General features: G+C 45.7%; 1 protein-coding gene across 10 annotated transcripts in view; it reads left to right on the top strand.

Moving 5' to 3' along the window:
* The window catches only part of CYFIP2 (cytoplasmic FMR1 interacting protein 2), a 167,728-nt gene that overhangs the window by 72,871 nt on the left and 79,035 nt on the right, over positions 1–15,822 (top strand). For all 10 annotated transcript variants that reach the window (XR_013229167.1, XM_077326425.1, XM_077326426.1 and 7 more), the window contains 10 exons: positions 1,059–1,178; positions 3,267–3,392; positions 5,833–5,999; positions 7,395–7,542; positions 9,621–9,774; positions 9,861–10,017; positions 10,700–10,796; positions 10,897–10,973; positions 13,416–13,524; positions 14,150–14,269. Coding sequence is in view for 9 of the 10 variants with exons in the window: in XM_077326425.1 (XP_077182540.1) it covers positions 1,059–1,178; positions 3,267–3,392; positions 5,833–5,999; positions 7,395–7,542; positions 9,621–9,774; positions 9,861–10,017; positions 10,700–10,796; positions 10,897–10,973; positions 13,416–13,524; positions 14,150–14,269 (1,275 nt within the window). In the remaining variant the exon portion in view is untranslated. The remainder of the gene's footprint in view (positions 1–1,058; positions 1,179–3,266; positions 3,393–5,832; positions 6,000–7,394; positions 7,543–9,620; positions 9,775–9,860; positions 10,018–10,699; positions 10,797–10,896; positions 10,974–13,415; positions 13,525–14,149; positions 14,270–15,822) is intronic.

Here is a 15,822-nt window from a genome sequence, read left to right as displayed (position 1 = left end):
TGTCCATGGGGTCGCGATGGGTCGGACACGACTTCGCACATAACAACAACAAATCAACCATACACTTTGGTAGGCAAAGTGGGGGAAGAACCAGGAAGGGTTTATGGCTTAATGACCATAGTCTGGGAGACTCCTGAGTGAAACAAGGTGAAACGGGGGTCAGGAATCTAGATTCATAACAGTAGGCTGCTGGACAGATTGAGTGATTACTGTAGGAAGGAAGCTCTAACCATTAACTATCAAAAGTCATAGTCTTTAAAAGAAAACCAAAAAGATCAACTTGGAGCATAAAGTGCACCCAAACGAGCAATGCAAATCATTTAAGTACTTAGGTGTGACATTCTCTGAGACCCTGTCATGGAATGCCCACATAGCATCCATAAAAGCCTCAGCAATAAAGACCTTGGAGGCAATCATGAGATTTTTACTATCCCCACCACAAACATGTTTCCCCCCTTGCCATGGGCTGCTGGGGCTGCCCTTGCTCAGAGAGCCACTGCATTGGCAGCAGGCTCCCTGGGAGTCAACATATCAATGGCAGCAGGCCCCCAGCAGCTGGTAAGGAACCCTAAAGCTGTTGCATTAGTGGCAACACTCCTATCAACGGCCACTTCAGCAGCAGGGTTCTCAGGAGTAGCTGCATCGGCAGCACTTCCCTGGTCACTGACAGGGCTCTAGGGAGCTGCCACATCAACAGCTCAGGTAATTTTTAATGATTTTTCTGCAAACCTGGCATATTCCAGGTATGGAGAAAAATTTATTTTATGTTGCTGTGGCATGATGCATGGATTTAGCTATCTACTGATGGGCCCACACTCAACTATTAAAATATATGATGATTTATTCTGTTTCAGTTCAACCGTGTCTCAGTTGTTCTGGCTCCTCGTATTTTTACTCGCTGTATTTGCTCTTTTTCTTTTCTATATTTTTTTCAGAAGAGTTTCCATTCTCTTGCTCCTATTTACATCTCAGTTTATTTACCTCAGTAATGGGGAAGTGGCATTTATCAAGTAACATTTGTTAAGATAGTTCCCACAGCACTATCTGGTGTCCTTCAGGTTGTAACTGGCTCAGGGCTGGACAGTCAGAAGTCAGATGAAGAATACAGAGAGCTTTTTGACCTGGCTTTACGAGGATTACAACTTCTTTCCAAGTGGAGTGCACATGTTATGGAAGTGGTAAGTTCTGGTCAGCACCACATAGTCATAATCCAGGACACTTATCCAGTTGGGTGAGCATAATCAAGGAATGTTTTATTGAGAAATTCATGTAGAAGAATACTGATAAGAAGGGTGCAAAGAAGGGTACGTGGGCCTTCCCTTGTCCTTGGTCCGGAAACTCCAGCTAGTGCAAAACGCAGCTGCCAGGGTCCTCACTGGTACACTTTGGAGGGCCCACATTCAGCCAGTGCTGAGGCAGCTGCACTGGTTGCCAATTGCTGCCCGGATCCGGTTCAAGGTTTTGGTTTTAACCTTCAAGGCTTTACGCGAGTTGGGACCCACATACCTGAGGGACCACCTATCGCCCTATGCCCCTTGCAGGGCCTTACGTTCTGCGGGAGAAAATCTGCTGGTCGTTCCCGGCCCCAGGGAAGCGCGCCTGGCCTCGACCAGGGCCCTACCTGGTGGAATGAGCTCCCGGGAGAGCTGCGGGCCCTGCGAGATCTTCCATCATTCCGCAGGGCCTGCAAGATGGAGCTCTTCCGCCAGGTTTACGGTTGAGGACGAGGCTAACATCTATGCCCCCCCCAGGGACCCGGGACCCGGGACCTGGGATTGTGATTGGGGATTAGTACCATCAGTATCCCCTCTCCACCTGCTTGTAGTAGGAGGGGGAGGTTGATTAGCCTATCTTGCCAGGTTAGCTTGCTAACCGATAATGTTATATTGTAATTGTTGCTGAGGGTTTTTAATGGATTTTATTGGGGGTTTTAAAATGTTGTAACCCGCCACGAGCCGTAAGGGAGTGGCGGGCAATAAATCGAAAGATAATAATAATAATAATAAAAGTCTATTATTAAGACATCAATATCAATTTTGGCTCCCTGCTTTATATCAGTACTAGGAACAAAGCCCATTTTAAAAAATGGGCATGTGGAGGGTTGGGGAGAAGGCAGCAGGGGCGGGCGCAGCGCAGGAAGGGCAATGGGCCCGGCAGGCTCCAGGCCGGGTCCGGAGCTTCCAGCGCGGCAAAAATGGTCCCCAGGCCCTGGAGAGGACACCTTCCCCGGGGCCTGGGGAGCGTTTTTCTGTAGGGTCCGACTGGCAAAAAGGCTCTCCAGGCCCTGGGGAGGACAATCCGCGGCTCACTGAGGCGCGGATCATGCTCCCCGGGGCCTGGGGAGCGTTTTGGCTCACCCCAGCAAGCAAAAAGGCTCCCCACGCATCGAGGAGGGCGTGGGGGGGTGGCAAGGCGGCCAGTGGCCTCCCCGGGGTCTGGGGAGCCGTTCTGGGGTAGAGGACGGGGGCCATGGAGTGAAGGTTCACTCTCGTGGGGGTGGGGCGGGTTGGGAGGTGCCTCGCGCCTCCCAATTGGTTGTTGGCCAGGCAAACAGCCAATCAGCAGCCACGCTGTGCGCGGCTGCTGATTGGCAGTTTGGGGCTGGACTGACAAGCGGAGGGCCCAATCGGGAGGCACGAAGCCTCCCGATTGGGCCCTCCGCTTGTCATTCCAGGGGCCTATCGGCACTCTTCCTCATCCCAGACAGGTCCCGCCCTTGGGGCCCTTACTGTTTTATTTCTTCTGCTCCACGAGGAGCGGTTAAAGCTAAGCATATAGATCCCTGTCCCAAGGAGCTTATAAACTAAAGTTTACCATAGGGGATATGACAAAGGGAAGTGGGGGAGAAGATGGAGGCAGGGATAAACAGTGGAAGAAAACATGCATTCATTCCAATTTCACATTCTTAGTTATCTGAAATAGTATATGTGCACACAAAAATTTATACCTAGAATAAAACTTAATTCTTCTTAAAGGTGCTACTGGACTCAAACTTTGTTCTGCTGCTTCAAACAAACCTGGCTACTCATCTGAATCTATTCTTTGGTTTAGGTTTTTAGAGGAAGGGTGATCAAAGCATTATGTCAAAGCCTTGAGGGAAAAGGAAAATTTTGAAGTGGTATTTGAACAAAGTGAAAGGAGTGGTATCACCAGGTATAAAGTGAGCAGAGACACAATAGAAGAATTATTACACTTATTTTCCCCCCTGAAATAGCAGACTGGTGGCTGGATTACTTTGTACTTCTGTCCATGTTTTCTCCATTCAGTATTCTTGGAAGCTGGTCCATCCCACAGATAAGTTCTGTAACAAAGATTGCCCAGGCACTGCTGAAGAGTACGAGAGAGCCACACGGTACAATTATACCAGTGAGGAAAAGTTTGCTTTTGTTGAGGTGGGTGGTTACATTGATTTCTTCAGAACAGCAAGTGCATGTTTAAAAGGCTGACTGAAGTAATGGTCTTTGAGAGTCAAAGAATCTGGGGTAAAATTTGGCTCTGTTTCTTCATGTTTCCCTTGATCAACAAACTTATTATGTGATATTGTTCTCTAGGGGATTATATATAACAAAACAAGTGAACTATATTAGTGTTTTTTAAATTTTTATGAATGTAGACATCACTACCATTGTTATCAATGACAAAAGCTATGACCCAAAACTCTGTATATTGGATAGAGCACAAAGAAAGATATTCTCAGCAATGAAGAATGCTCATGTCAGTGTTCTAATTAGGCAGATATATCATGTCCCTATTACATGATATTTCCTTCCAAAATTAAACTTGGGGTTCATGAGTTTAAAATCTGACTGGTTTACCAAAGTGCTGCCAACTTAGTTTCATGAGTTCAATAAAGTTTTTAGCTTTATTTTTCTTGAAAACTGCCTTGTGCCATGTGGCGTAAACTGAAAAGCGCTGCAGAAGTTGTGAGTGCCTTCCGCTTGCCTGTCAGCTAGGGCTCCCCCTAGTGCCTGTCCTAACAAGTGGGGTGGAGGTCCCCCTTTCAGAGGGCACCAGATGGGCGGCAGGGAGGGGTTGTCATTGTCCAAATCGTTCTCCTCCTCACCCACCAAGGAGAGCTCCCACTCAGTCTCCTCCAGCGTAAGGCTGCATTACGCTGCCACTTATTGATGTTCCTTTGCCTTCTCTCTGTCTGCTTTCTCCTTGCTTATCCATCTATCTGTACTCCTTTGTCTTCCTCCATCAGGCCGCTCGCCCACCTCTCCTTCTACTTCTGACCCTGTGCTGCTCGCCTTCCTGCCTTTTATCCTTCCAGCAGTCCCATCAGCCCTCAGTCTCTCCCTGAGCTGACAAGAGTCTTTGCCCTGCCTCGGCATTCTGCTTCTGGGCAGGGCCCCAGAGCCTGACTCAGTCTGCCTCCCTTCACTGCTGTGCCCCAGAGGCCACCCAGATGTCACTCTGTTCCAGGGTGGTGGCTCTTTGAACGGTGTGCTGCCCTGTATCTCCTGGGCCTGGGCCACTGTGCCTCCTCAGCTCGGCGGCTGCTCAAAGCCTGTGGCCAGCCAGCTCTCATTCTGGGTTGCTCTGGCCATCTGCAGGCCCATCTTGGCCCATGGTGGCCCAGGTGAGTCTGCAACTTGGCGGGGCTTGGGGGGGGCGGAGAGTGCTGGAGTCTGGCCCCCTGAGTGGGAGTCTGGGAGAGGCTGGACAGAAGTTGTTCATGATATGGCACTGCGGTCTACAAGTCAAAGGCAAATAGTGAAAACATTAGTAGGCCAGCATAAACTATTGAAGTGATCCTTAGGAGCTATTTGGATCTCAGCCTGTTAGGGATGTGAGGCCTGATGGTGGGATTTTGGTGGGATTTTTGCAGGGGTAGCCAAACTGTGGTTCTTCTGATGTCCATGAACTACAATTCCTATGAACCCCTGCTGGCAACACCATGCTGGCAACACCTGGCCTGGGGGATCTCCTAGAATTACAGCTCATCTCTAGACTACACAGATCAGCTTTCCTGGATAAAATGGATGTTTTGGAGGGTATACTCCATGACATTGTACCCCACTGAGGTCACTGTCCTTCCCAGACTCCATCCCCAGATCTCCAGGAGTCTCACTACTGGGATCTGGCAACTGTGTCCCCCTCCCATCCACTGCTGGTGGCCAGGGGGAACCTTGCATCTTATGCACGGCCACCGAAACAGCGATTTCAGGTCACATGGAAAACGTGGAGGGGGAAGACACGAAGCAAACCGCTTGCGCACGGGATGGGACAGGACGCAACGGCAGCAAAACCCAGAATAACCAATTGTGCATGCGGCGACCCCAGCGCCACTTCTGGTTGCGCCCTGGTCGCCCGGAAGCTCCACTTTCTTCCGCGTTTTGCTAACACAGCTTTTTCGGCGGCATGCACCAAATCTGCGGCCGGTTGCAGCTGGCGCCGTGCATTATCGGTGATTTTAGGCGATGCCATTCCACCCCGAATGTGGACCTTCCCCATAGTGCATAATGGGCCACAGCGTGTCTTTGAGGAATGTTGAAAGATAACTAATCTTGTTCATAGTTCTTATACAGGTCAGTTGTACTGCTGTATGGTTGCTAAATTCACATGGTTGGAAATATTCATTGGAATCTCTTAAGATATCATGGTTTGACTCATAAAATAGGTACAAGAATATTATTTGCTTTGCATGTATCATTTTTCAACATAAAGTTTCTCTGTATTAGCACATTTGATCATAGAGGGGGAAATATACCAAGCAGTTTTGAAATGGTCAGACTTTTTCTTCCTCAGCCTGGAATTTCATTTTCCTGACAAGTCTTTCTTCCTTACAACAGGGTGTAGACAAGAAATGATTATTTTCATTTTATTCAGGTGATAGCTATGATAAAAGGTTTGCAAGTGCTAATGGGCCGCATGGAGAGTGTCTTCAACCAAGCCATTAGGAACACTATTTATGCAGCTTTGCAGGATTTTGCTCAGGTGACACTGAGAGAGCCATTAAGACAAGCTGTCCGGAAGAAGAAGAATGTCCTGATCAGGTGAGATTGTGTTTTCCAAAACTTCATTGTATATTCTGTGGCTGGAACTGGATCTTATGATGAACACAGGGCTGCTGGTAAAAATAACTGTTCCTTGATGAGCATTTATACATTTACAAGCTCTTGTTAGGAGCTATAAGGAGCTACATACTTGGTATGCAGAAAATGTTAGGTTTAATCTCTGGCATCTCCAGTTAAAAATCTAGTAGGCCTCTGCCTGCTCCTTGCAAGAAGAGGGAAAGGGGCAAACAACCAGGGGGAAGGTCTTGTATAAACTGGTAGGAGTAATCATATGAAGATTTAGAGTGTGGTGTCATTAGCATGCTGACAATACCCAACATTCATCCTTTACAGTTGAACCAGAAAAAGTCAGTTGAGCAGGTAAGACTCTGGCTGAATCTGCACGGAGCTTTTATTCCAATCCCAGGTCAATTAAATCCCTGCCGTCTACACTGAATGTGATTTCTATTTTGATTTTGGGCAATTTAAATTTCCTATCTGGAACCAATCTGATTGAGTCGTGGTGATCCTACTTTTCCCCCCACGATATCCAGGACTGGAGAAAACTCGGTATAATTGATCAAGCCGCTTTGAGGGCTCCCAGTATTAAAGTGCAGATCTGTGTTTTGCAAGAATAACATCCTCCCCGCTGATGTAGAGAAGCAGTCTGTCCCTGACTGGCTGGGTGTCAGTTCGAAGACTTCCTAGTTCCGGGTTGCAAGATTTTCCTCCCAAGATTTATTTTTAAAAGGTTTAATGTGATTGTGCTCCAGAATCCCAGACTTCTCTCAGCAGAAATTTGCCTCATTCTGTGAGAAGCTGCTGCTGGCTCACCTCCCCCCCCCCCTGCCCCATCTGCCCACCCACCCACCCGTTTGCTCGCTCGCTCACCCGCTTGCTCTTTTAGGAAGGGCAGCCTCATGCTCAAGTGCAGATGGGTTTCTGTTTCAAGTTGGGGGGGTGGGGAGCACAAAAACTCGGGTTCAAATCAATCTGAATTAATCAGGATCAACAGCAGAAAAAAAGGAAGTGCAGAATCAGCTTCTGTCTGGATAAAATGGAGGAGATTATTGTGGTGTTTCCCGAACACCACTGGATTTAATTGGAAACTGCAGCTTAACCTGCTGCTGCTTGTCTGTTGGTGGGCAGGATGCAGCATATTGTATGAACATTGACTGCCTGTATCTTTGGGTCAAAATCTGAGGTGCTGATATTGAAAAAGTAGAAGAAGAGTTGGCTCAAAGGGATCTCAAAGTGACTTACAGTTCTTTTCTAGATAAAAACAGTACACAAGTACCACAAATAAATAAGTTGTCCAAGGCCATGCAGGGATCTTCCTAGGGATTTAAATCAAATCTTTCCAGTCCTGGTGATTTTAAATGCTTTCCTTCCCAGTGTCCTTCAGGCAATTAGAAAGACTATTTGTGATTGGGAAGGAGGCCGTGAGCCTCCAAATGATCCCTGTCTGAGAGGAGAGAAGGATCCCAAAGGTGGCTTTGACATCAAGGTCCCACGACGAGCAGTGGGGCCATCCAGCACACAGGTAGGTACTAATTTTTCAGCAGTGGGCAGACTTTTTACCCACTTTTTACCCATTCAGTGATCATAGAATCAAAGAATCATAGAATCATAGAGTTGGAAGAGGCCATACAGGCCATCTAGTCCAACCTCCTGCTCAACGCAGGATCAGCCCTAAGCATCCTAAAGCATCCAAGAAAAGTGTGTATCCAACCTTTGCTTGAAGACTGCCAGTGAGGGGGAGCTCACCACCTCCTTAGGCAGCCTATTCCACTGCTGAACTACTCTGACTGTGAACATTTTTTTCCTGATTTCTAGCCTATATCGTTGTACTTGAAGTTTAAACCCATTATGGCGTGTCCTTTCCTGTGCAGCCAGCAGAAACAGCATCCTGCCCTCCTCCAAATGACAACCTTTCAAATACTTAAAGAGGGCTATCATGTCCCCTCTCAACCTCCTTTTCTCCATGCTGAACATTCCCAAGTCCCTCAACCTATCTTCATAGGGCTTGGTCCCTTGGCCCCAGATCATCTTCGTCGCTCTCCTCTGTACCCTTTCAATTTTATCGACGTCCTTCTTGAAGTGAGGCCTCCAGAACTGCACACAGTACTCCAGGTGTGGTCTGACCAGTGCCGTATACAATGGGACTATGACATCTTGTGATTTTGATGTGATGCCCCTGTTGATACAGCCCCAAATGGCATTTGCCTTTTTTACCGCTGCATCACACTGCCTGCTCATGTTTAGTTTACAATCCACAAGTACCCCAAGGTCTCGTTCACACACAGTGTTACCTAGAAGTGTATCCCCCATCCAGTAGGCATGCTTTTCATTTTTCTGACCCAGATGCAGAACGTTACACTTATCTTTATTAAATTGCATCTTGTTCTCATTTGCACATTTTTCCATTGTGTTCAGATCTCGTTGAACTCTTTTCCAAGAGCTCATTCCACTAGGTTGGGGCCAGGATTGAAAAGGTCATGGCCCAGGTTGAGGCCAGGCACACTTCCCTGGGGCCAGATTAGCACCCACAGAGTGAAGAACCTTGCAGGGGGCATAAGGATAGAAGCGGTCCTTCAGATAGGTAGAGCCCAAACCGCAGATAGATTTAAAGGTTAAAACTAGCACCTTGAACCTGATCTGAGCTACAACTGGCAGCCAATGCAGCTGCCTCAGCACAGGCTGGATATGGACTCTCCAAGATGTGCCTGTGAGGACCCTAGCAGTATATCTAATCATCAGCCTGACCCCATCTGTGGATATTTAACTCTAAAGGCTGGAGCCATGAACAGACATGATGGAAAAACCTAAGGTTTGCAGAAAAAGCTGAAAACGTAAACACACATACACAGGAGTTAACAATACCAGAATAGTAGGAACAGTTCTGGTACGTTTAAAAAAATGTGCCCTCTGAAGTGGCCATTCTGGGAACTACAGCAGTATTGGCAACCTCCAGTCTTTGGTTTCTGTTGTAAAAGGAGGGGGAAGGGCACAGCACTTTCCATGCAACTTGATACCATACAACTTGCACAGCCTACTCAGGCACAGCTGCTTGTGGCTGTTCAACAGCTGTCATCCTTGAAAGCTACTGTAGTGTAGAGGTTTGCACTTCTGACTGGGATTTGAGAAACCCAGGTTCCAGTCCCAGCTCTTCCAAGGAAATTCACTGAGTGATCTTGGCCACTCATATACTCCCTGGATTCTATTTCACATGATTTTGTTGGGTGGATAAAATGGAGGAGAGGGGAATGATGTAAGCTGTTATGGGTCCCCACTGAGGCAAAAGGTGAGGTAAAATGAAGTAAATAAATAATAAGTATAGCTAAAGTTTGTGGGCATATAAAAGGTATGCTGGCTGGTGGATGGGAAGGAAAGCAGGAAACAGGGAAAGGGGGGGAGGATATGGGGATTACTAGGTGGAGGGAAAGAGAAGATAATATGGAGATCAGAAACTGGAGTAAATGAGACCTTCATGTCCTTATGGGCCTACTTGGAAGCATATAAAGGCAAAATACAGATGAATGCATTCTGCCACCCATAGTCAGGGCACATAGAAGATTATTCATTTTGAAACTTAATGAAATAATTGGCATCTTCTTTCAGCTTTATATGGTAAGAACCATGCTGGAGTCCCTCATTGCAGACAAGAGTGGCTCAAAGAAGACTCTCAGGAGCAGCCTGGATGGACCAATAGTTCTGGCCATTGAAGAGTTCCATAAGCAATCATTTTTTTTCACTCATCTTCTCAACATTAGTGGTAAGTAGCAATGATGGGATAACAGTATGCTGTTCTGAATGAGTCTTTAACTCTCATGATGCTTGGTATATATTGTCTATTTTCAGAAGCTCTTCAGCAGTGTTGTGACCTATCTCAGCTTTGGTTCCGAGAATTTTTTCTGGAATTGACCATGGGCCGTCGAATTCAGTTCCCCATTGAAATGTCTATGCCTTGGATTCTAACAGATCACATCCTGGAAACCAAAGAGCCTTCTATGATGGAGTAAGAACTCAAAGATAGGAAAAAGTGTATTACGAAACTAATTAACATGGGTAACTGAGAATAGGAATAGGCAGAGAGATGTGGGGGGGGGGGTTGCAGTCTAAATTCTAGCATGAGAAGAAATATGACTAATACAAAGCACCTGCCTCTTAAATGATAGAAATTATTTTAATTTTAGACAAGGTCCTGGTGAGCTATCATAAATGAGCCTTAATACCGGCTTTTAATTACATTTTCCTTGTCATCAGGGAAATTGTATGGCAATAAAAAGTTATACCCCCCCACACACAATCTTATGGGCCTCTTAACTGACCCCCCCCAAAAAAAGTTTATGTTGTTGTAATCCCTACACTATTAGTAATCTTGGACTGTTTAAACTGAAACTACCTGTAACCTTAGGAGCCTCTTGTGGTGCAGAGTAGTAAGGCAGCAGAAATGCTGTCTGAAGCTGTCTGCTCATGAGGCTGGGAGTTTGATCCCAGCACCTGGCTCAAGGTTGACTCAACCTTCCATCCTTCCGAGGTCGGTAAAATGAGTACCCAGCTTGCTGGGGGGTAAACGGTAATGACTGGGGAAGACACTGGCAAACCACCCCATATTGAGTCTGCCATAAAAATGCTAGAGGGCGTCACCCCAAGGGTCAGACATGCACCTTTACCTTTACCTGTAACCTTAATTGCAGATATGTGCTCTACCCACTGGACCTCTACAATGACAGTGCATATTATGCTTTGACCAAGTTTAAGAAGCAGTTTCTCTATGATGAAATTGAAGCTGAAGTGAGTTTCTTTTTTTATCAACTGTTTTTGGAATTCCATGAGCAAGTATTCACTTACATATTTATTCTGAAGCCTGTTTCTTTCCTGTTTCTTCTACTAGGTGAACTTGTGTTTTGATCAGTTTGTGTACAAATTGGCAGATCAGATCTTTGCTTATTATAAAGCAATGGCTGGCAGGTATGAGGTTTTATTGATTTCTATTGTGTAAATTTTACAAAGATAAATTTATTATCCGGCCTTAAGGTTTTATGTTTTGTGCATGTGATCAGATCACAGCAAATATCAATAGAAGAATCAGTGGAAAACAAGACAGATTCATAAATAATTGTAAAGCTTCATAGGAGTGGAAGATCATTTCCCACAAGATCATTAGCCAAAATACAGTGGGCACTAGCGGGGTGGGTGGGTGGATGGGCAGAAGGAAGGAGGAAAAGGAGAAAGAGAGACAGAGAGAAAGACAGAAAGAAAGGGAGGAAGACAGAAAGAGCCAAAAGAAGAGGGAGAGAAACAGGGAGCGAGAAAGAGGGAGATAGGAGGGAGGGAGGGAGGACAAAGGGAATGCTATGAGAAAGGAAGGCAGGAAGGGAGTCAGGTAGGTGGCATGAAAGAGGATGGGGCAGGGGTGAGAGGAAGAGGGGGGTAAGGTGCTATGGGGGGAGTGGACAGTAGCGATGGGTGGGGATGGTGGGGGAGGGTGTGGGTTGGTGGGTGGGTGGGGGCTGGTAAGCGGCGGCGGAGGTGAGCGAGGATGGTGGGGGCGGACGGCGGCAGTTGGCACGGCCTTCTGCTGGGGCCAGGGGCAGCGTCGCGGTGTCGAGGATGTGTCAATGCTGCCCCAGGGGTGGCAGAAGGTTCCAGGCAGCTGCGGCGGACGGTGCGGCCTTCTGCCGGGCCCAGGGCAGTCTCGCTGCATCCAGGACGCAACGAGACTGCTGCTGGGGCCGGCAGAAGGCTCCAGGTGGCGACGGGCAGCGCAGCCTTCTGGCGGGCCCAAGGCAGTCTCGCCGCAACCAAGTACTGAATTTCATAATTTGGTTACCATATTTGCCAGCGTATAAGACGACTGGGCGTATAAGACCACCCCCCAACATTTCCACTCAAAATATAGAGTTTGTTATATACTCGACGTATAAGACTACCCCCTCTTCCACACACCAAATAAAACGTAAAAGAGCATCAGAAGGGGGGGGGAGAGGGAGAAAGAGAGAGCCATAAAAAAAGAAAAGAAAGCAAGAAACTATGCTCGGATTAGTGATTACCTCCCTTCCCCAAAAAAAGGCGAGAGGAGAGGGGTAACTCTCTCTCTCTCTCAGAGGCGGCGCATCTGTGCATTTTCAGAAAATACATGTCATTGAAACCAAGCTTTTAAAATTAGGAATAGGCCAGATACTGTATTCTGTCAAGTGCTAAAAGAACTTACAACAAACTTCTGTAAAAAGAAAGCTTTCATGGAAGTTTACTTCAGTCACTATAACTAGCAAAGTCATATCTGCCTTACAATACAAAACCAAGCCCTTTTCAAGACAATTCTCCCACCCAAAACTTGAAGGTTCCCAGAGGGAGGGCTCCAGGTGCCAGTCTGGGCAATTAGCCAGGGAGTGTTACTTCTGGAGTGTCCTTGGACCGCTTGGTCTTAGAGAAGGCCACCAATAATGGCTCCTGACCAGGTGCAGTGTTTTCACGAAGCCGAAATGGCCTGCGGATTTTGAGTCATGGCTTAGCTTCAACACAGCAGCTCTGGCCCCCAAAGGAACGTACAAACGATTGTCTCTCAAAAACATGCCTCCTTTCTCATCCAGGGACGGGCGAAGTGATTGAAACTCCACGTCAGCAAGGACGTCCTTTTGGACCCGCCCACCGGGGAACGGCACCCCTCCCTTTGCTTTGCTGCATGTCATGACCACCAGTCCCAACTGGGAGGGCGTGAATACTGTATCCACCAATGGGTCCCGTCTGCTGTTGTACTGGGGGAGGCACGACAGCGCGTCGGCCAGAAAATTCATTTTCCCCGGCAGATGCTTTAGAGTAAAGTTGAACCGGGAGAAAAACTCCGCCCACCTCATTTGTTTGGCGGACAATGACAAGATAACTATTATTGTTACATTAAGCAGAGCTAGCTGGCCAGGTTCAAAAGACAAACAGTTCACAGCGAGCACAGCAAATCATGATAACAAGCAAACAGCAGACAGGTTTCGTTTTCAGGCAGGCAGCTAATATAACGGGCCAGGGTTACATAGGGGCCCAGCAATAAACCAACAATTAAGAAAACATGGAAGAACTCTGGTTAGAATAAAACATGGCAGAGAACAGGCACTGATCCTGACATTCAGAGTAACCCATGCAATTTTCTATGCATTGAATTTATATAATTAGATTAGCTAATGTTTGATTAATTTCTATAACCCATTTTGATTTCCAACTACTTGCTGTGGATGAGACTTCTACTCACCACAAACTTGCAGTAGAGCTCACAATGTGCTAGAATAGAAATCATAAAAAGCAGGAAATTAAACATAATAGAGTTGCCTCCTATTATACAGATATGAATCTTGGTCATAATGAGGCATAAAATAAATATATATATAAAATAAATATATTGATATTATTTTCCATTTGCAGTGTTTTATTAGATAAACGGTTCCGGGCTGAATGTAAGAATTATGGTGTGATTATCCCTTACCCACCATCCAACCGTTATGAGACGTTGCTCAAACAGAGACATGTCCAGGTACAATTTTGCTAATTTCTGTAGAATGAATATGACATATCAGCTAGGTCATTTTACACATTCACTTTGTTGGAATATGCAAGATTTGCAGTGTGCATGACTGAACAGAATATGAAGAGTATCAAGCAGGGGGCATCAGAGGAGATGTGTATTTAGCATAAACTATGTTAAGAATCTCTCTTCTCCATTTACACAAAGTTTGTTTCTCTTCTTAATTAAACTATTGTATTCTATTAAGCATCCTGATGCTCTGCACCTCTTTGCAAATTTAAACTCTGCTAATACCCTTTACAGATAGATGGATATTCTATGAGTGCACTGGAATGCTTATATGCCTCTAGATCAGAAAAATACACTATATGCCTGCTTAAAAATATAGGCAAGTTACATACAAGTGAATAACTAAACCATGAGAATTCAGTATAGTGATAGTTAATTTTGAACCTGGGCCTACTTTTACTGGGAAGAAAAAGAGATAATGTTTTCCAAACATGTTAATTTTATTTAGATAATAACTAATAATTTGTGATCCAAATGAGATCTTTCTGTATTTTGTACTTAGGGTTGGACTTTAAAACAAAACAATCTGATTTTATTTACTCTCTGCATTTTGCTTTTTCCACAGCTTCTAGGTAGGTCAATTGACCTAAACAGGCTTATCACCCAACGTATCTCAGCTGCAATGTATAAATCACTGGACCAGGCCATTAGTCGCTTTGAGAGTGAGGACCTGACATCTATTGTGGTAAGGGGGGGATTTAGATAAATAGAACTATTTTCAGTTGCTCAGATATAACATGTTTAACTAACTGTATTTTCTGGTTTCTATCTAACAGTGTACTGGGAGGTTATTGTGTGCCTAATTACTGTAGAATCTATTACCTGTTGATATTCAGAACACATCTGTTGGCTGTGACCGTAAATTGAGGCTGTCCACATTCACCATTCTACCTCTTGACAATGGAAAAACTGTCAGTATTTCCTTGTGATTGCTGACAGCCTCCACAGTATGGCAATCATACTGCAAATTTATGTTGGTTATTGAAGCAAAAGAGATAATTTCAGTAGAAAATCGGCTTTTTCATAGATTACAGCAAAGGTTTTCACTGTATTGATTATGGAAAGCTATGGTTGGTTTTTAAAGAAATGGATATGCCACTATGTTTGATTATTTTGATGTGCAAGCTATACTCTGAACAAGAGAGTATTGTTAGGACAGAATATGGAGACACAGAATGGTTTCCAGTTCGGGAAGGTGTCAGACAAGTTTTACAATAAATCAAGCATGGACTTTTCCTAGCAGCTATAATTACTAAACTAAGGCTCTTGCACTTTGGTCATATTATGAAAATACAAGACTCATGGGAAAAGACAATTATGCTAGGAAAAGTTGAAGGAAAAGGAAACCTAACATGATGAAGAGAGGGCTGAGTTGCTTAACTCCTATTTCTCCTCAGTCTCCTCTTGTGAGACAAATAGTGTTCAAGGTGGCAAAAACATAACACAACACGGGGGATGGGAATTGTGGCCTAGGATCACTGTTGTAGCAGTCCACAAACACCTAGTTTCTTTAAATGAAACAAAGTCTTCTGAGCCACATGAATTGCATCTTAGGGTACTAAAAGAACTTGCAGATATAATTTCTGAACCTCTATCAATTATTCTTGACACTTCTTGGAGAAAAGGAGAGGTGCTAGATGATTGGAGGTGGGCAAATGTTGTCCCCATCTTCAAGAAAGGAAAAAGGAGGATCCGGGTAACTATCGACCCGTTAGCCTGACATGTAGCTGGCACAATTTTGGAACAAATAATTAAACACTCAGTCCTTGAGCAGCTGGAACTGAGAGCTGTGATTTCTAAGACTCAGCATGGGTTTTGCAAGAACAAGTCATGTCAGACCAACAAATGGAGTACCCTAGGGGCCTGTGTTGTTCAACACAGGGTGGGTGGATTGCTTAGGGCTAATCCTGCGTTGAGCAGGGGGTTGGACTAGATGGCCTGTATGGCCCCTTCCAACTCTGTGATTCTATATGATTCTATGACCATATTTATAAACTAGTAGTAAAGCCCGCTGAAACCAAAATTCAGCGGGCGCTGGGGGCCTGGGGAGCTTCCTTCCTCCCCCCCCCCCGATCTGGAAAAAAGCTCTCCAGGCCCCGGGGAAGGCGATCGCGGAGCCGCGGATCGCCTTCCCCGGGGCTTGGGGAGATTTTTTCCTCCCCCCCCCCCCCCGATCTGGAAAAAAAGCTCTCCAGGCCCCGGGGAAGGCGATCCGCGGCTCACAGAGCTTGGGGAGCT

This window comes from Paroedura picta, chromosome 3, assembly GCF_049243985.1.
Source record: "Paroedura picta isolate Pp20150507F chromosome 3, Ppicta_v3.0, whole genome shotgun sequence".
Taxonomy (NCBI): domain Eukaryota; kingdom Metazoa; phylum Chordata; class Lepidosauria; order Squamata; family Gekkonidae; genus Paroedura; species Paroedura picta.
Note: the sequence above shows the minus strand (reverse complement) of the source record. Positions and strands in the feature narration are given on the sequence as shown.